Source organism: Malania oleifera, chromosome 4 (genome assembly GCF_029873635.1).
Source record: "Malania oleifera isolate guangnan ecotype guangnan chromosome 4, ASM2987363v1, whole genome shotgun sequence".
NCBI classification, from domain to species: domain Eukaryota; kingdom Viridiplantae; phylum Streptophyta; class Magnoliopsida; order Santalales; family Ximeniaceae; genus Malania; species Malania oleifera.
In genome coordinates, this window is record NC_080420.1 from 30,633,295 (window position 1) to 30,653,298 (window position 20,004).

A 20,004-nucleotide genomic window follows, 5' to 3' on the forward strand; every position below is an offset into this window, starting at 1 on the left:
CAAAATAATACTCATCTAGTCTTCCCTAGGCCCCATGTACTCCAAATTAACATTTAAACCAATATTTGACACCCCCACTTAATTTTTTGAATTTTGCCTGCGGGTCCTAAAATTACACCCGCGGCGATCACCCGGGCCATTAATTTCGAAAATTATACTTCAACTCCAGCTGCTCAACATTTTAGCATTTCCAAATTAATCCTAATTAATTAAAAATAAGCCTCTTAATAACCCCCGTACTCCAAATTTGGGGTTTTACCCACGACGATCCCACGAGAATTCCGTCTTACTAGACTTGTAGAGAATCATCCCTAGTTTCTCGTAGTGGTGTCCGTTCGTCGATTGAACTTATAATTTGCAAGAAATTAAAGAAAAATATAAAATTGACTTATCCTAGGAGATACGTCTATGCCGCTCCTACCACCGATCCGCTCTAGTAGAAATGACGGCAGCGGAGAATGAAGTCCAGCAATATCTTCCGATTTTCAATCAGGCAAAAATCTGCCATGAAATCGAGGAGAGGGGGAGAGAATGAGAGGAGAGATAGAGTGTCTGCGTGCAGGCAGAAAAGAAAAAGAAGAAGAAGAAGAAGAAGAAGAAGAAGAAGAAAACCAACCAAACTAAAAAAAAAATGAAACCTCGTGAAGCTTCTAACTTCAGGAGAGTTATAATAATAATAATAATAATAATAATAATAATAATAATAATAATAATAATAATAAATTTAATTAATATTAATAATAATATATTTTATTAATAAAAATAAAAATAAATTTTAATTATTTTTTCCCTTTTTAAAAAAAATTTGATTAATTAATTAATTTTTTTTTTTTGGAATCACCCCACTTATCTTGTATAACCCTTTTTGGGGTTATTACAAGTAGTATTATCCGCTGAAGTCTGTAGATCCTAGCAACTTAGGCTCTAATACCACAATTGTAAAGCCCCAAAAATTCTCATAACATCATAACAATAATACATATAATCACATAATATCTCTCATATCACATCTGTAACAACCCGAACCCAAAGGGGGTTCCCGGGTGCATCCTTTCCATAACAAAATTTATAAACAACCAATAGCCAACGGAATTAAAATAAACCTTCCAAAACCATACATACTAGAGTACTATCTCATAACCATACGATAAAATTTCCAAAAACAATATTGTAACCCAAAAATTACCAAAAACATATATACACTCTGCCTCGAAACTCCTAGGCTTGATTTCTTGGCGGTCTTGAAAAGTTGAAATATTTATTGGGGTGAGAGACCTCTCAATAAGACGAAATAGATAATTATCAGTGTGTGGCTAACATGAGTTTTAATGTAATCAAAACTTAATTTAACTTTATCTGAAAATGACATTATAAAAAATAAAAAAAAAACTGTACTCACACCTATACAGTTAAAAATACATATTTCTTTTTAGAACATTATTCAACTTAATAGCCCTGTTACATAAATCTACATATATGCATAGAAACACCCCCCTTGAATGGACTAACATCATGTATAACCCCCCATGATCGGGTTGTGCGGTCCGCAGACTAGACTTAGCCTTGGCTAACCTACCACCAATGCTAAGTCGAATTAACACGTCTGTAAGTACGATTTGCCTCCCCATCCCGGTTCGAAAACAGGTGGGCACTACCCTTTTCAGGCCAGATCGACTATCCATACACCAAACCTCTCAGAATAGTATGGCTGCACTAACTCATTTACTAGCTATAGTACCAAGCTTTTCATACAGCTGGTCCTTCAGGGTGTTTAAACCATATATTGCAATTTCATAATAAAAAACGATATCATATTCTCAACATATTAAACGTATTTGTATTTCCACAATTTTCCAATCATTCACAAATCGGTATCGAACTGTCATTTCATAACTCAGTATCAAGCCATCATTTCATAATTCGATATCAAACCGTCATTTTTCACAATTCCACAATATTCTCAACACTTCTAGAGAACAGTATAATACCACAACTCTTACCATATAATACCATAAAAATTCCAATAGGTTTAATTATACAATAAAAACAAATAAATCATTCTCATGCGACACAATTTATATAATAATTATAATTTCGTAAAGTACCTAAGAAATTTTTACAAACATATATTTAGTAAATTTAAATAAAAATGAGGGTATGATTAATTTTGTCTATTTAATTTAATTACATTATTTTCTAAAAAAAATCCGATATAATCAAATCCTTGCAGTTTGATTTAATTCTAAAATATTCTCCAAAAAATCCCTGCAATTTAATTTTAATTCCAAAATACTCCCAAAAATTTGATATAATCAAATCCTTGCAGTTTAATTTAACTCAAGTATATTTTAAAAATAAAATCTATACATATTTATAAAATCTAAACATAGATATAATTAATTTCACATACTCAATTTAAATCAGGCATATTTTAATTAACATGAATCTATTTAAATTCACGTACTCAAATTTAATTGGAAATATTTTAAAATAAACCTAACATAATCTATTCTCCTTACCTTAACTCTGGAGTGGTGTCTATGACGTCCAAACGATGAAATCACTCTGGTTAAAACATTCAGGAGTGGAGTTAAGACTTGGAAGTGATGTTCGTTTTTCGATTTGGCTGGAAAATGAAAAAAAAAATTTAGAGAGAGAGTTTGAGGAGATGCACGGCCATGGGGTTTCAACTAAAATCTCCATTTGAAATTCAATCAGGACCTTAATGATGTTAACTTATTATTATTATTATTATTTAATTAATAATAATTATTTAATTATTATTATTATTTTTTATTTAGGAGCACTACACTTTAATCCAGTTTTTTTTTTTTTTGGGATTTACAAATATTATCTTTTACCCTTTTAAGTGTCTTTAATTTCATTTCATTGACATTGTATTATTCCTTAGTTTAAGCTGACATTTTGTGTCTTATCAAATTTGCAAGAATTTTGATTCCAATTTCATATAAGAATCGAAAATCTACTTTAGCCAACCTTTTGATTCTAAGCTATGAGTCCAACCTAACTCGGCTTGGAATCAACTTCTAATTTCTAAGAAAATTATAGAAATTTTTAAAATTACAATCTTATCTCTTTTACCTTACATGTGTATGTACATATGCATTAATATAAATATAAAACATCTGATCTCTCATGCTCTCATCTATCCTCTATATAAGTTTGGGAAGTAGTACATCATTTTATAAACAAAAATATCTTAAAAATAATGAAGTTCAGTTAAATTTTATTAAAATTCTAATATCATTGAGATAAACAATACACTCCTAAAAATAATGAAGTTCAACTAAATTTTATTAAAATTCTAATATCATTAAGGTAAACAATAAAACTAAAGAAATTCACCAACTATTACTTTTAAAAAAAAAATAGCTGCATATATGCATTTCTTTTTCCTTTTTTTTGGTTCATTGAAGGTCCACATTTGAGGTAGCCTTAATCCATCTCATACCCCTTAAATTTTGAACTGGAAACCTCCAAACATGAAATTCCAAGATTCACTCACTAAAATGCACATCTATACCTATGTCATTAGTTAATGAACCACAATGATTAAATGGTTGCCTTGTCCTCCATGGGGATAGTTGGCATATCATTTACTGCATCTCAAACATACCAAAATCAACTGATTTCATGATTTCATTAACCAAGAACAAATAATTCCTGACTAAAATATATACACATGCTATGGGCAGCTGATTGGACCAAACATTTCAATCAAATGATACTGCACAAAATCATGATCAAATCTCTCTTTGGCTATGCATGTTGGTGAGCTTTCAGATTCCTTCCTTCCCCAAAAGCTTCCAAACCCAAACTCTCCCTTGAGGGACAACTCCTCCAACACCCTCTCAACTTCCTCCATACAACACCCACACCCATTGCACTCATCCCTCAGAAGCCCCTCCACCTGGAATCTTAGGGACTGCTCATGAACTCCTGAGATTTCATCTCTGTATCTACTATTTTCTCTTTCTGTTTTCTTTTCTCTCTTTCCCTGTCGAAGCTTCTTCGCATATCCTTTTGCTTTCCGAATAACTTTGTGGGGAAGCCGGAGCAACAAGAAAATCAGAATTTGTATGATGAGGCATTGGCAGCAACAGGATACGACGACGCAGTCCGCAGCGATTAAGTTCCAATCTTCCATGGCCCTGCAAGATAGAAGAAGGAAGGAAGCAGGTGGAGGTGCTGGTGGAGAAGAAGGTGGTTAATAGAAGTCATAACTTGTGATGGAATAAGTCGCTTCTCCTCTTTGAAGGTATTGGGAAGTTTGAAGCTACAAGGGTCATCAGCCGCAAAGGCAAAACTCTGGTAATGAGTCATGACTTCAAATTTTTGCATTACTTGAAATGCAACCTCAGCCTCTAATTGGGGCTAATGAGCTTTTGTAGTTAAAGAAACATTACCTGTCAGAGTTTGATAACTTGTGTTGCACATTTTAGTGGGAACCCAAATATTTCTTGGATAACTTGGAGCTTTTTCCAAAGGTAACATGTACCTTGTCTTCTAAGAAAAGTATCTCTCTCTCTCTCTCTCATGTGAAAACTCATTTATGTCCTTTCTTTTCCTTTTCAGCCATCCTGTTTTAAGCTTGATGCCTTCTAATAAAACCTTTGAATCTTGGGTAGTTGGGCTATTTGATCCATAAAACAACAATTACAATTTATACATCCTTCATGCAATTCTAAATTAAGTGCTGCAGAACACCTGCTAGTCATGACCTTGGATGGATAAGACGTACATTTAGAAGTCATTTCACCATGCCTGAGTGATGTGTAAATTCCTGTTTTTTGTATAGAGTGATACCATGCATCACAGGCCGTGAGAGTCACGGGCTCGCAATGTTAAGCTTATTCCTATTGTAGCATGTTCAACTGATAAGATTTGTCATTGTCATCCATTTCCCCACACCAATGACCACTTAATAATGCATTTTCAGAGCAGGTTTCACGGTTTCACCTCTGTTAGAACTAATTCCACTCAAATGTCATAATTCTACTCTTCATGAGTATTATTTTGACTGGATCTTTGTCTATAATTTAATTCACCATCTATCAAGAAATTTATTTTATGGTCTTTCTTTTTTTTCTTTTTCTTTTTTAAAGATTTTTAAGATACTTGCTAACTGTTTTCTCATCCATGACAGACTTCACGGTTCGGCTTACACACAGTAACCGAGCATGCATAGATTTCTGTAACGATGGCAAAATCTTACCCATGCATTACAATGCCACAGAAGCTCTGAGTTGTTAAAATCAGTTTGGGCATCGTCCATGGTGCAGGGAATGGCAAAATAGAAAAATTCCCAAAGAAATAGTCAGCTCAACTGGGTAAATAATCATAGTAGGATTGAAATCTCTGATAAATCTTATCAGTTGAACATGCTACAAGAAACAGTGCAATGTTCTTGTCCACGTTTTAGCTTCATTTTTGTTTATTTTCTATTACCTGTAAAATACAACTGCTGTAGACGTTCGTTGGTCGTTCTCAAGTCTATATTATGTCCATTCTGCTCTATCTTCAGAAAATTACAGCTGTAACACTGGCTTTCATATTATTTGTCTTGATTTTGTATGTAATCCAGACACTCTATGGTACGAATTTCACTTTGTTTCTTTGTAAACTAGTTCTCTTTTTGAGACATGTCCATGCAATAGCACCAAGGAATTTGACATGAAACAACAGCAACAGCAAAAACAACAATAACAACAAAAAATAAAATAAACAATGAATATTAACTTTATTAATACCACCAAACAAAAATTGGCATGTTTTACTTACAAAACAAAATTGTTGAAAAGACAACATTCATAAATTATATGTAAGCTGAGAAGGAACCTAGCTACAAAATCTAATTAAAGACTTGAATGTCAGTATCTACATCTAACCAGGTCGGGCCTGAGGGGGAGGCAAATCAGTGCCTCTGAAGTGAATCACCCCTGCATTAACAGGGCAACATCTTGTGTCATCAAACCCATTTGCTTCATGATTCAATTCTAACCCAAAATTTCTGCCATCCCTCCTAATTCAAGCTTCCGTGGCTGAAAAAATCGGTAGAGTACTCCTGACTACCAAATGCCATTCTCCGAAACAATCTAATCTCTGCAGAATGTAGTGCAGAGTCATACACTTCACTTTCACCCAATCTCATTCCATTGGTAAGATCAGAGGCAACTATACTGTCAAAAGCACGTGCCACCTGAGAAAAACAGAGGATCCTAAGTGTCTCTACCATCTACTAGCATGTCTATTGGCATATCATATAAAATAAATACATTTCTGCCTTTTCTAATCATAAAATAAAATAAAATAAAGGTAAAACTCATTCTGCAGACATGATTTACCTGTCCCATTCGTGGTCTCTTTGCAGCTGAATGTCGCACGCAAGCTGCGGCGGCCTCAATCATTTGGAACATTTCACTTTGAACATAGTTTTTCTCAAACCTTGGATCTGCCAAATCTTCAAAAACTTCATTGTCGAGTGCATGATTAAGCAAAGGACGAGCCTGGAAGATAAATCAACATTTCAGGTAGGCAAGGTCAACCGAAAAAACCAGTAACTAGTACTTTCTTCATGGGCATAAATTCTTTCCAGATAATGGATTGTCACATGACTATCCAGTGGGTTTGATCACTCTCCTTTTCATTAGTGTCACCTTCATTAGACTGAAATGCAGTGGGGAAATGGCTGGGGTTCCTCTGCTCCTTATTTAAATAAAGTGGAATAGGGCTGAGAATTGCACTGTTCCCTCTACTATTTAATAATAATACTGTCAACAATTCAAACATGGTTTATAACAGTAATAACTAGACAGACAAGAAATCTGGTAGTGTAGTTATCCTAAAGACTATGATATGATTCATTACTTAAAGTTTGAATAAGATCACCAATCACAATTAACCAAACCTATTAGAAATGGTTGGCAACTTAGGAGCATGTCTAACAGACACGCTCAAGTCCTGGAACTTCTGAAGATTGTATTTATTAATCCATTAATGGGAGTATTTGGCGGTCCTACTTTTGGGGCATGTGCAAGTCATCATTTACATGGATGATGATACACAATATTATAAAATTTATAGTTTCAAATATTACCAAGATTCACTATTGATCATGTCCATAAAGCCTCTCATGTACTCAAGAAATGTTCTTAAGTTCAGGGTCAAAGTGGATAAATAAGATACCCAGCTCACTTTGACACAACCTATGTTAACCCATGCGCACCCATTTAGCATGCCTAATCACTGCAAATGAATTATTGCAACTCATAAAATAAACCGATTGAGGCTAGTTAACATTGTTGTTTCACCATTTATAGTGAATTCTAAAATGCAAATGTATGCCTGAAAAAATGCCATTTCTACTGGCAGATACAACTAATCTTATGGGTGCCATGACTAGCAATTTCACGACTAGGATAAGGTTCTGTTGACTAGTGAAAGAAAGGATAACATCAATATCAATGAGCATACCCATTCAACTAGACTCTCATCGCCCAAAGGTTGAGATGTATCCACTGGCTTTCGTCCAGTAATTAGCTCCAGGAGTACAACTCCAAAGGAGTACACATCAGATTTCTCGGTCAATTTGCCACTTGATGCATATTCAGGGGCCATGTATCTGAAACCCAAACCAGAGGAAATAATTCGACATTAAGCAAATTTTTTTGTTTAAAAGAATTATTCAATAAGGAGAAATCCTTCTAAAACTAGAAGATGCCTCTAGAAAGATTATGCATAACATTTATTTATCAGTTTTCCAGATTATCATATTGGCTGCCTACCCAAAGGTCCCCATAACACGTGTGGATACATGTGTATTTGCATCCAGAGCTAATTTTGCGAGCCCAAAATCCGAAACCTGTGGAGCATGAGAAAGAAGACTTGAAACTATAATCTACAAAAGAACAAAAATCCATACAAAAGTCATTAGAAATTCAGCATACCCGAGCTTCAAAGTTGTCATCTAAAAGGATGTTTGATGACTTAATATCCCTATGAATAATCCGAGGATGGCCTGACATAACATAAGAATAAACAAAATAACTATGCAAACATCAAAATAGGAATGAGCAAATGCATGTGGCCATTAGGACTGTATCCCTATTAATTTGATTTTATGCTTTCAACTGTTTTGTAACTTTTTTAGTAGCAATGCTGATTAAGTTAATGATTGTAACTTGATTGTAAGTTTCATGTTCATGCTTAAATTTTAAATCATGGCATTTCAAACGAATGGTCAATTTGACACAACCTTCCCTTTATATAGTCAAACCAAAAAAAGCTACCCGAATAGGGAACAGAACATCACCAATTATTTCATCTATCTCTTCCCTCCATCCTTATTCATGCAGGAATCTAACTAATGGAGGGCAGAGTCTTTCAAGTACTGTTCCCTTGTGATCAGCATACAGTTTACATTACAATTTGGTGTTTAAAAGCTACATGGACAAACCTGCATGCCTTCATGTCAGGATGTCAAAAGTCAATCCCTCCGACACACAGATTCTGTCTGAAAGATTTAACTGACACATGCCACTCATAGGGTAAGACAAACGTATTTAATTAAACTATACCATTTTAAAGGAATCTTTACTTAATAATTGTCAGATTACTACTTTACCTAAAAACTTAAACTTTTAGGTTGTGGACCAACAATGCATATCAAGCTTTAACACTCTCCCAACACATGTAGCCCAACAGCATGTGGGGAGATGAATAGTCAGTAAATAACACCCATTATAGGAAAGAAAATAATTTTTAAACATAACACAATAAACATGGGCAACAAGACTAGAACCCAAGACCTCCTAATAACCAACTATGGTACCATGTTAGATTACCACTTTACCTAGAAGCTTAAGCTTTTAGGTTGTGGGCCAACAATGCATATCAAGCTTTAACAATAATCAATAAAGAGAGATTTGTATGGACAATTACAATCTTCATGGAGATAGGCTATTCCACGAGCTGCACCAGCAGCAACCTTAACTCGGGTTGCCCAGTCCATAACCGGCCTGCCTTCCCCTACAAAATCCAAGCAGCAATGCAAGCTTAGTCCCTCAGTATCTGAGACCTATCCATCAAAAGTCACAAAATTTGAGTTTTACCATGGAGATGGAAGTAGAGATTGTTGTTTGGGACATAGTCATACACAAGAAGCTTTCTGTTATCAGAAATGCAATAACCAACAAGTGAAACCAAATGGCGATGGTGTATGCGACTAATGATCTCAACTTCAGCTTTAAATTCACGCTCCCCCTGTCCTCCACCAACTTTTAGCTGCTTCACTGCTATTTCTCTCCCGTCCGGTAGACATCCTCTATAAACAGAACCAAATCCACCTTCACCCAAAAGATTCTGATCTGAAAACCCATTTGTAGCCTTCACTAGTTCTTCATATTCAAACCATGACCTTGAATTGCCTAAACCACCTGGCTCTGATGGCATGTATGCAAAATCACTCCCAGAACCACTTCCTATAAGGGGAACTGAAGAATGTGTCTTTGAAACAGGTGAATCTGGAAACAAGTTACAGAAATTGATAAATATTTGACTTTGAATTATGCAGGCATTGAACACATATAAAAGAATTAACCACTCTGCTTCAAATTACTGAATGAATCAGGACTACTCCAATTTAACAACAAAAAAAAAAAAAATGCTCAAACGAACATGGACTAAGGGATATAATTGGATGGATTGTACATCAAATGTTGTAATATTACATCTACAAAGTCTAATTTCAGGGTACTGTTTAACTGTACGTTAACTAGAAACGGCGGAAGAGTGTCTATAAAGCCTGGGGGGCAGAGCATCAATACTAATAACTCTTAAGAATATTACAAGCTAAATGCTATAGTTACCCAGCTAAAATATCAAAACAAAAGAAAAAATAAAATCAATTTAAAGGTGAAATAAAGAAGAGAATGACTGAACGCTATTGAGTGCATTGGTATGTACCTGCTTTTGGAGAGGAGCCCAATGGAGATGGCATAACATAGCCACCATTAAGTCCAGAATTTTTTTTCTTTTGCCTCCTCAGAAACCAGATAATTGCAATGAGACTGAGCAATATTAATATTCCAACCCCTGCACCAATTGCTGCTGCAAGTCTAGCATTGATGCCTCCATTATTTGAAGAGCTTGAATTTTGACTAGAGTTGTTTGATGTTGGATTTTCTGCCACCGGTGGAACAGGATTTTGAGGAGAGACAGAAGAAGATGGAGGTGAAACAACTGATGGAGGAGGTGGTGCCATTTGTATTATTGATTGTGGCGGTGATGCTTTTGGAGGAGAAATTGATGGGGGAGGTGCTTGTTGAGGAACAGAGGAAGCAGGAGGGGTAAGCCTGGGAGATGGGGCTGACTTAGTGGGTGGATTTGATGCTTGTGGAGGAGATGAATTTTTAGGTGGGCTAGATGCAGGTCGGGGCGGTGATCTATGAGGAGGCTCAGTTGCCAATGGTGGGGGTGAATTTTCAGGCGACTTTGAAGGTAGTGGTGATTGGGATGATGGTGAATTTTCAGGGGACTTTGGTGGGTTGGATGTAGGTGGTGAAGCTGAATTTTCGGGTGGCATTGTTGATGAAGGTGGAGGTGAACTTTCTGGTGGCCTTGCTGATGGTGGGGGATTAGATGGTGGTGGAGGTGAACTTGCTGGTGGCTTTGCTGATGGTGGGGGATTAGATGGTGGTGGAGGTGAACTTACTGGAGGATTAGATGGAGGTGGTGGTGAGTTTTCTGGTGGCTTTGATGACAATGGTGGTGGAGAATTGGCGATTGAAGGAGGTAGAGCATTCAAAGGAGCTGGGGGCGGAGGAGACACAGATTGAGGAGGAGAAGGAGGGGGAGGAGGGGAGGCTGTAGGTGCCGATGACAAAGTACTGGGAGAAGGGGGTGGTGATGATGAAGATGGTTGGGATTGTGGGGGTGAGAGGGACGCCGGGGGAGGAACTACCGCCGTAGGTGGCAAAGATGGAGTTGCTGGGGTTGCAGGTGCCCGCAGAGTGGCATTGGTCTGAGAAGGAGCAGTTGCACGAACGTCTGGAGGTGGAGAAGTTGTGGGTGGTTCAGGGGAAGGAGAAGTAGGTTGCAGCGGAGGAGTGGTGGAAGCCGGAGGAGGAGAGGTGGAAGCTGGAGGACGGGTGGTGGAAGCCGGAGGAGTAGTGGTGGAAGCCGGTGGAACGGCTGAAGGTGAAGAAGTGGGAGATGACGATGCGCTCGCCATCTTATTATAGACACCAAATGGATAGAACAGACAGATCACAGACAAGTTAAACAAAGCGATATATTCGCAGCGCCAGAATCTAATAGCTCTTCTTGAAATTATAACAAATCCAACATTTCCCAACAAAATCCAAATCCAACGCAAAACCCATTCATCAGTTTCAATTCTTAGCAAAACCCATATCTCCAACCTGTCTGTCACTAAAATGAATAAATTTCCCAACCACCCAGTCACCGAACGCTGTCCCCAACCTCATAAACCCTCCTCGAAGCAAAAACCCAGATCACCAAACACTTTCTCGGCGAAAACCCAAATCACCAAACACGTCGGAGCAATACACTACGTTACAAAAATACCCAAAAAAAACAAAACCAAGATCACCAATCCCGACGTGAGTTAAAGTAATCCCAATTCCCAGTTTTCCAAACTCGAACAGGGAAAAAAAAAATAGATCTAAAATGTTATAATTTTGAACTCACAGCGGCAACAATCGAATTCAGACAAGAACGCCGATTTCAGCAATTACCGCATTGCTATATACAAAGAGGAGTGAATATAAATGAACTCAGATGCCAAAATACCCAAAAATCTTACCCTTTCTGTCTCTAACATCTCTCTTGCAACTTCACAAACAGAAGCCATAATCGAAGCTTGGAGAACTTGCTCATTTCACAGACAGCCATTTTTAGAATTCCAGCACAAGATCATTCCTCGGAAGAAGGTTCTGCATCCTTCGTAGGAAGCTCAACACAGGAACACGTAAACTGGGGAATTGGGACAGCGACCTCCGAAACCCCAGCCGAATTTCGCTGATTTTTTTTCTTTTTCTTTTTGAAGACCCAAAATCCAAATATCAAAATAAAGTCGTAAAATCATCACATCATTATGCTCCGCAAACGCAAAGTTGTGCTCTTTGCTTGCACTTAACGTCACACATCGCTCAACACCAAAAATAAATAGCTAACATTAATGAAAAGAGCAAGGAAATACGCGAACCAGTGGCTGCAGACTGCGATACTCCTCGTATGGGATCTCAAGGTTATACGTGCAATATAATATTAAATACGTATAAATATATGAGATTATCAAATTGAACCATCAATTTTTTTTTTTATTTAATTCCCATTTGGACATTTTGCTTTGTGCCACGAGTTTGAGTGTTTGACTGCAATTTTTAATGACAGACTTCAGGCTTTGTTCTCATGAGTTTTGTTTTGCTCATGCCTCATGCTGCCGAAATTCTGTGATTTTCTTTTTCATGGCTACTGCGAATTCCACATGAAGAGAAGAGAATTATTCTTCGTGGAATAGCATGATGACTACTATAAAATTATGTAGGATTCTAAAAAGCAATTGGCCATGTGGAGAGTATTGGTTAGCAAAATACGTATATGAATTTAGTGATTATCTTTTAGGGACTAGAATTTTTTATTTTTCTTTTGGCGTAGTAGCCTAGTAGGTGCTATAATTTTTTATTTGAGTGATAAAATTTCCTTTCTTTATCAGTCACAAAGAAAAACTTTTTATACAATAATTTTTAGGCTGATTTTTAACTCTTTAACAATTTATCTTCTCTAAATATAATATAGTATTGAAAATATTAATATATTTATTTTTAAACTAAAATTATAAATTTCACAAAATAAAGATAATTATTTTTCTACAATGGATAATTTAGAGTGACCGGTCTCCTTTGAGCTCTTATCTTCTTACTAAATTTGAGATAAACTAATCGTCGCGTCACAAACAAATATTGTTATTTATAAAAAATATAAGACTTATAAAAATCATTAATTATATATGACAGAGTACAAATTCAAGTTTGCCATTTTTTTTTTTATTACATAGAAATTTCAACCACCAACAAGTCTTTCGGATCCCTTGGTGCGGAACCAAACTTACGGATCAACATCCTCCGCCACAGGTCTCGCTAAATAACATTTTGATATATAATTATATATTAAAGCAATAACATTTTTTTATGTCTGGCCAATTTATTCAACTCACACCTTGAACTGAGAATATTTGTTACTTGCAAAATACTGCAAAAAAAAAAAAAATGTTAATTTCTTTACTAAAAGTTATAATAATATAATTCATTCATCTCATGTGTCTTAGAAAATATTTAAATTTTAGAACTTTTATATTAAATGTTTTATGCTCAAACCTTGAAAAAGGATGAATATATATATATATATATATATATATATATAAAAAGAGAGAGAGAGAGAGAGAGAGAAATGCAAAATTATAACATGTCCAATCTTTGTGTTATTAAGTGAAATCCATCTTAATTCTTTTTTTTTTTAGGGAAAATCATAAATATATTTTAATTAGTACAATTAATAATACTTATTAATTAAAATTGTCACTTCATGGTTGGAGTTTTCTTTTATTATTATTATTATTATTACAGCAACGTCCCGAAGAAGGATCTGAAATGACAATAAATAATAATATTGAAAGCTTGATGGAGTCGTCACTGACCTGCTATTTTCCTAAGTGTGATTAGTTCACTTAATTTCTACTTGTCGATTGATCTCTAAACTAATAATAAAGTCAAAAAACTAGTAGTCTCGGTTTGCATTTAGTAGAGTTGGGATCGAAAGTTTAGTTATCTGAGAAAAACGTACTAGCATCTCCTATATACCCGTTTTATGAACGGTACCTCATTAATCATGAATTATTCCTAAACTGAATCTAATGGTCATTAATTAATTATCTCCTTAAAAAAATAAATATTAAAAATATTAAAAATATTAAAATAATGTGCGATTTAGGAATGTCTAATAAGACCTCCAAAGGAAGGGATCTTATTAGATAAACCTCGCTTAAAACTAATATAAGTGATGTATAAAATACCTCTATACCATTTGTTTAATCATTAGGAAGCACAAACACTAAAATAGAATATATATATATATATATATATATATATATATATATATATATTTATATACAAATAATAATCTAAAAAATTCATCAAATTTGAATAAAAATAATCTTTAAAACATTCTTAAGCTTTCCAAAATTTTTTTAAGAATTTTTCTAAAAAAGTTTTTGCAATTTTTTGAAAATTTTAAAGACTTTTGCACCATTTTATTTCTTTTTGTTATTTTTATTTTTCCTTTTATTTGTTTTTTATTTGAGTCAAAATGACTCAAATGACTTTTATTTATTTTTTCTGAAATTTTAAATATTTTTTCTTGATTTTTTGTTATTTTTTAAAATTTTCAAAATAATTTTAAATCAATTTTTAAATAAAAATGAACCAATGATTCGGGATAAGTCAGACTAGTTCAAGTCGATTTGACCCAATTAAGGAAGCACTGCCACGTGTCAGCCAAAGAAGGCAACACGTGGCACTGGTATATTTTATTTTTATTTTAAAAAATTTATTGCAGTTGGGTGACGTCAGCATGAGATCACCTGCCACGTGGAAAAATCCAGTTGGTCATGGGCAATTGACGTGGATCATTGATGTGGTAGTGATCCAGTCATCCAAAGAAAACACAACTTGGACGAGCAGGATCGTGCCGCATCCCCTCACGAAAATGCAGTCCTAGTTATGCCACGTGTCACCAACCTTACGATGATACGTGTCCCATTATTTTTTTTTGAAAAATTTAAGATAGAAATGTTTTTTCACTTTAATTTTTTTTTAAATTTCTTTCCTCCTCACTCTCTCTCTCTTTCTCCCCTCTCTCCGCTCTTTGAGCCTCTCACTTCTCTCACTCTTCTATTCTCTTCTCTCTCACTTCACTCTCTCTTCAATCTTTTCTCTTTCACCTCTCACAACTCTCTTTTCTTTGACTCTCTCTCTCTCTCTCTCTCTCTCTCTCTCTCTCTCTCTCTCTCTCTCTCTTCTATATTCTTCTCACTTTCTTCCCTCCAACCTCTCTTTCTTCTCTCGATTTCACATTCCCTCTCTCACATATCTCTCTCTGTTTCGACCTTTTCTCACCTCGATTTTTTTTTTTACAGACACTAATGAATCCCCACTATAACAAAGAGCTTCAAGCTCTCTGCTTTGACTTTCAGATCCAGGTGTCGATCTGCTAAAGGTACAAGCCAATAACTTTTCCCTTAAATTTCTCTTTTATTTCATGATTTCTTTGGTATTTATCTCTTTGCTTTTTTTTTCTTTGTGTTCTTATAAGATTACTTTTGAAGATTGGCTAGTCGTTATAGCAAATTTTCTTAGAGTCCAAATAGGGGGCTAAGTCTAACCAGGGTTTAGCTATGGTTGGGTTAGGATTTGGTAGCTAAGTCAAATTGGGCCTGGGGCTTTTAGCTTTAGTGAGTTGGTTTAGGTCTAGTTGGGTCTAGTTCCTAGCCTGGTGTGGATTGGGTTAGGTTGTAGGTTGGTTTTAGGTTAGACCAAGCCCATTTAGTTTATAGGCTAGTTAGGTTAGCTTCAGGTTAGGCCAGGCGTATTTGAGTCTGGGGTTCGGTCTAAGGCTTAAACCTAGGTTTGGGCCCTAGGTTTGAAATTGGGCCTACATTGGATTGGGATAGGTTAATTTAGTTGACCAAAGTCAAAATTGACTTGGATCCAAGTGTCTAGGTCAAACTTGGGTCATTGGACCCGAGTTGGGTATTTTGGTCGGTTGTCTTGGACCTAGGTTAAGTTGACTCAGGTCCTTGAGTCGGATTCAGGGTGTTCGGATGTGGGTATTTAGAAATGGGGTAATTATGTATGTGTTTGGATATGGGTATTCGGGTCTAGGTATTCCAAATTCAGATCAAATACTCAAGTCATGTTTTGTATATTTTGGCAAAATTATTTTCTGTTATGTTTGAATTTAAACTCTAATTATAGAATCAAAATTTAGCATTACTAGAAATTCAAATAAAATAAAACATAAAATTAACAAGTTCTTAACTTTGCTCGACCCTAATTTGCAATTTTCTCTTCCTTTTGTCCAAACCTCTTAAATTCCTTTCTGTCAATCTTCCACCGCTTCTACAATTCAAGCCTCTTGGTCTCCTATCTTTCTTCACCTTCTCAATTTCAAACACTAAGCATTTTCCTAACAATTCTCTCTAAAATTTTTCACTGAGCAATTCCTCTCCTTATGTCTGTGTTTCCATGTCTGTCTACTATCCTTTTGAAGTTCTCTATTTATAGGCTTGAGGGAAGCAACTTGAATTAAATTTGATTGACCAATCAATTTTAAATTGATTAATCCATTTTAAAGTTTTCAATCAAATTTTAAAAATCAATTTACTTTTATGAGAGTTATGGTGTATTCCCAAGAGGGGGGGGGTGAATTGGATATTAAAAAAATATTCCTAGGTCGGGTATGTCCAATTATAATCACAACAAGTATTTCACAAACTTAAGGTCTTTCTAAGGAATTTCAAATACCACAAATATCAATGTATGCCAATATTTAAAATAAATACAACAATCACAACAATTTAAACATAAGCATACAAGTACTTGAAAAGAGAGAAGGGAGATAGAGCGCAAATACGAAATTTTTAATGAGGTTCGGTAACTCACGCCTATAGCCTCGCTTTGAGCAAACCACCCAAAGATTCCACTATCCGCTCCTTAAAACTGGGACGGAGCTTCCTATTATAATTCGCTTCTTACTAGGGTGAAGCTTCCCTTTACAATCTGCTGCTTACACAAGGAGTAGCTACCTCTTTACAATCCTCTGCTTACACGAGGCATAGCTACCTCTTTACAATCCGCTGCTTCCACACAAGGCATAGCTACCTCACCAGGGTTCACAATCTGAACCATAGATACAAATGATACAAGAAATGAATTTTTTGTACAATGAAGTGCTTCTCAATAAGCTGAGTTGTATAATGTAAAAATCTTAGTGCACTCTAAAATGATTTATAATATTTAAAGCTTGGTAGAGTAAGGATATTCCTCTCAAAAATATTTTTCAAGTAAAAATGAGAGAGTGGAATGATTTGCTCAAAGCTACCTTGTAAAACTCAAAATATTTTCTCTAAAGGATTTTTCAAAATGAAGAGTAGGAGAAGGATATTTCTTCAAGATTGACCTTTAAAAACAAATAGCAAGAAGGTTCTCAAGAAAAATATATGGAAGAGAATATATGCTCAAGTCTTACTTGTATAACCCAAAATAATTTCTCCAAAAAGATTTTCAAAAAGAAAGAGTAGGAGAAAATAGATTTTGATCTTCAAAAAGAGTATAAAGATGAATAAGATAGAAAGAATTTTCAACAAGGCTATCCAAGTGTCTCTCTTATCTTCTCCAAGTGTATAGACTTGATATTTATAGGCAGATTGGAGATATAGCCGTTTTATGGCTGTTGGGGGCATTAAAATATGAATTAATTTGAAAACTAGTCGTTTTTCGGCCGTTGTGGCGCTTTCTGTGCGGACACCCTTTAGTTTTTCAGACATAACTTTTTTTATACAACTCAAAATTGGATGTTCTTAGTATCAATAGAAATTTAAGAGAAAATCCCACAACTTTCATGTTGAATACATGTTAAGATAAGGAGTTTTTAATTGATAAAATTGCTCATCAATAAGATAGAACAAACATGAAGGGAATTATTCTGCTGTGGACACCCTTCAGTATTTTGTACATACCTTTTACTATATAACTTGGATAGACTTGGTATCAAAAGAAAGCTAAGGGAAAATACCACAACGTTTATGTTAGATACTTTTTAAGATAAGGAGTTATTGATAGAGAAATGTGCTCATCAATGCAATGAAAGAAACATGAAGGGGTTTTTTGAAACAAAAACTTGTTTTGGAAAATATGTTTTCATGAGAAGTTTATGTCTCTAAGGTCAATCTAAGGTGTTGGTCATTTTGTGAGAGCTTCAACTCAAATCATATGATAATACATGCACAAATGGAAACCTAATCACTATTACACCTTAAAGAATAAATAAAATTTCCATGCTTCTGCTCCTTAATACTCCATGGAATACGCCAAAATTTGTGTTCGATTAGGTAGTCCTTGGCTTCCATTTTGCATTCCTCATTTGCGCCTTCTGCATTATAAATCTGTTCAAAGACTAAACGTACAAATGAGATGTTGTGGTTTGTCATAATAAAAATAGAGAAGGGACTCAAAAAGTCAACAATCTCCCCTTTTTGATGATGACAAACACAGGAACAAAATTGGGATTGTCTGACAAGACTCCCCCTTACAAAATACATAATTTAAAATGATATTCAATAAAGTTCATATTCACATATGAAGACTTTAGAAATTTCTAAGTTGAGCATTTGAGGTCAGTTTAGTTTAATGTGCAGTTTATGTTGGAGCTGATTTAAAAAATATTCAGTTTAGCACACTTATCATTTTCCATTTTGTAATTAACAAAAGGGCAAGAGGATGCAATGTATGTGATAGTTTTGCTCTAATTATTTCTCCCCCTTTTGTCATTAGCAAAAGGGCTAACAAATTTCTTCTATGATAAGAAGATCATTTAAAACTAAAACCCTTGAATTTTAAAATTTCATGACACACAATTGATTTTAAGAACATTACAAAAGCATATGTCATGATGCATTTAAGCTTACAAATTTTGAAGCAAGAGAACAAAATATTATCCATTAAAGGTTCATTTCTTGCCATAGAGACTAAAAAAATTTTCCCTTTGGATATTATCAATAAGTATTGGGGATTATGTTTGCTGAAAAAGAAACTTTAAAGATCATGCAAGCTTTATTTTTCTAGTAGACGTTTAAGAACAAAATATTTTAACCAGAAAAATACACTTATATAGATCCAAAAAATATCAAAAAAATTTAAAACAGATATCATATGGAAAATTTGAAGAGATTGTGGCTAGCAATATATGTTTAATTCAAGATTTTCAAGAAAAATTATCATGCTTTAATGCACATGCCACAATACAGCTCAATACAGATCTAAACCAAAAAAATTTGGTGAGCACAAAAATATAACTTTATGTTCGAAAGCTCCCCCTTTCGATTTGAATCCTAACTTAAATGTTGTTAACTACTTATACTGATACTAATTGTGAAAATACATGGAGAATTTAAACAGTATAAGCAATGAATCTAAAAAATTTTACTAAGCAAAGATTAAGCCATTTTATCAACCAGTAAAATCTCTATAGAATACACATGCATTAGAAAATTTGAAATTAAGTTCTACAATGACATTCATACATCCCAAGAACAATCCATATCAAATTATAGATCCATAAAAGTGGGATATGATGTTCATGGTTTTTATAAAAGCTTAGTACTCAAAAACAAAAACAATGATGCATATGAATCCAAAAGAATGCTAAAATAAGACTCTATTTTATTTTCTAATGATGGGGCTTAGCTCCCCTCTATATTTGTATGCACACATGAATGCATTTTTAGACAAGGATGATGTTCAATTTTCACGCATTCATCGTATATTCATCCTTCAATGGATTTTCAGCATGTGGCAAATATAATGCATTCAGTAGAAAAACATAACATATTGTATTTTAGCCACCGTATGATAGCCAATCAAGGCTTACATTAAAAATTTATGCAATAGCTATGTTGTGGGGGGTTCAATATGAAGCTAAAACAACTCAAAATACTCAATGAGTGTGTGAGACATGAAAACTCCCCCATATGTCATGCATTTGTCCTAATTTATGGACCATCATCAAACCATGAAATGTTTAATTAAAAAGGATGATGTTTTACCATTTAGGTCTTGAGCGAAGTTCAGAATCCAAAGATTTGGACCAAGTGGTGTATGTGAACTAGATTTTCCTAGATTTAGAGAA

General features: G+C 34.7%; 2 protein-coding genes across 3 annotated transcripts; both read right to left on the reverse strand.

Annotated features, from left to right (window-relative positions):
* Nucleotides 1-3,634: 3,634 nt before the first annotated feature.
* Nucleotides 3,635-5,280, reverse strand: LOC131153324 (uncharacterized). Its single transcript, XM_058105549.1, has one exon. The coding sequence runs from the start codon at nucleotides 4,166-4,168 to the stop codon at nucleotides 3,707-3,709; it is 462 nt and encodes a 153-aa protein (XP_057961532.1). The 5' UTR covers nucleotides 4,169-5,280; the 3' UTR covers nucleotides 3,635-3,706.
* A 457-nt stretch (nucleotides 5,281-5,737) lies between these two features.
* On the reverse strand, nucleotides 5,738-12,585 carry LOC131153325 (proline-rich receptor-like protein kinase PERK9). 2 transcript variants are annotated; one of them, XM_058105551.1, is made up of 9 exons: nucleotides 11,846-12,585; nucleotides 9,985-11,590; nucleotides 9,132-9,542; nucleotides 8,962-9,048; nucleotides 7,968-8,038; nucleotides 7,806-7,882; nucleotides 7,495-7,642; nucleotides 6,366-6,527; nucleotides 5,738-6,220 (listed from the first exon to the last, which is right to left on the reverse strand). In XM_058105551.1, the coding sequence occupies exons 2-9, from the start codon at nucleotides 11,249-11,251 to the stop codon at nucleotides 6,044-6,046; spliced, it is 2,400 nt and encodes a 799-aa protein (XP_057961534.1). In that variant the 5' UTR covers nucleotides 11,252-11,590; nucleotides 11,846-12,585; the 3' UTR covers nucleotides 5,738-6,043. The 2 variants fall into 2 exon arrangements, with proteins under 2 accessions (XP_057961534.1, XP_057961533.1); XM_058105550.1 differs by having other exon boundaries at nucleotides 9,985-12,585.
* Between the last annotated feature and the right edge of the window lie 7,419 nt (nucleotides 12,586-20,004).

Coding starts and splice junctions, on each gene's coding strand:
- LOC131153324 (XM_058105549.1), bottom strand. CDS start 4,168: ATGGAAGATTGGAACTTAATCGCTGCGGACTGCGTCGTCGTATCCTGT.
- LOC131153325 (XM_058105551.1), bottom strand. CDS start 11,251: ATGGCGAGCGCATCGTCATCTCCCACTTCTTCACCTTCAGCCGTTCCA. Junction 7,643..7,805: donor CGTGTTATGGGGACCTTTGG/GTAGGCAGCCAA, acceptor TTTGGGTTTCAG/ATACATGGCCCCTGAATATG. Junction 6,528..7,494: donor ATGAGAGTCTAGTTGAATGG/GTATGCTCATTG, acceptor TTTATCTTCCAG/GCTCGTCCTTTGCTTAATCA.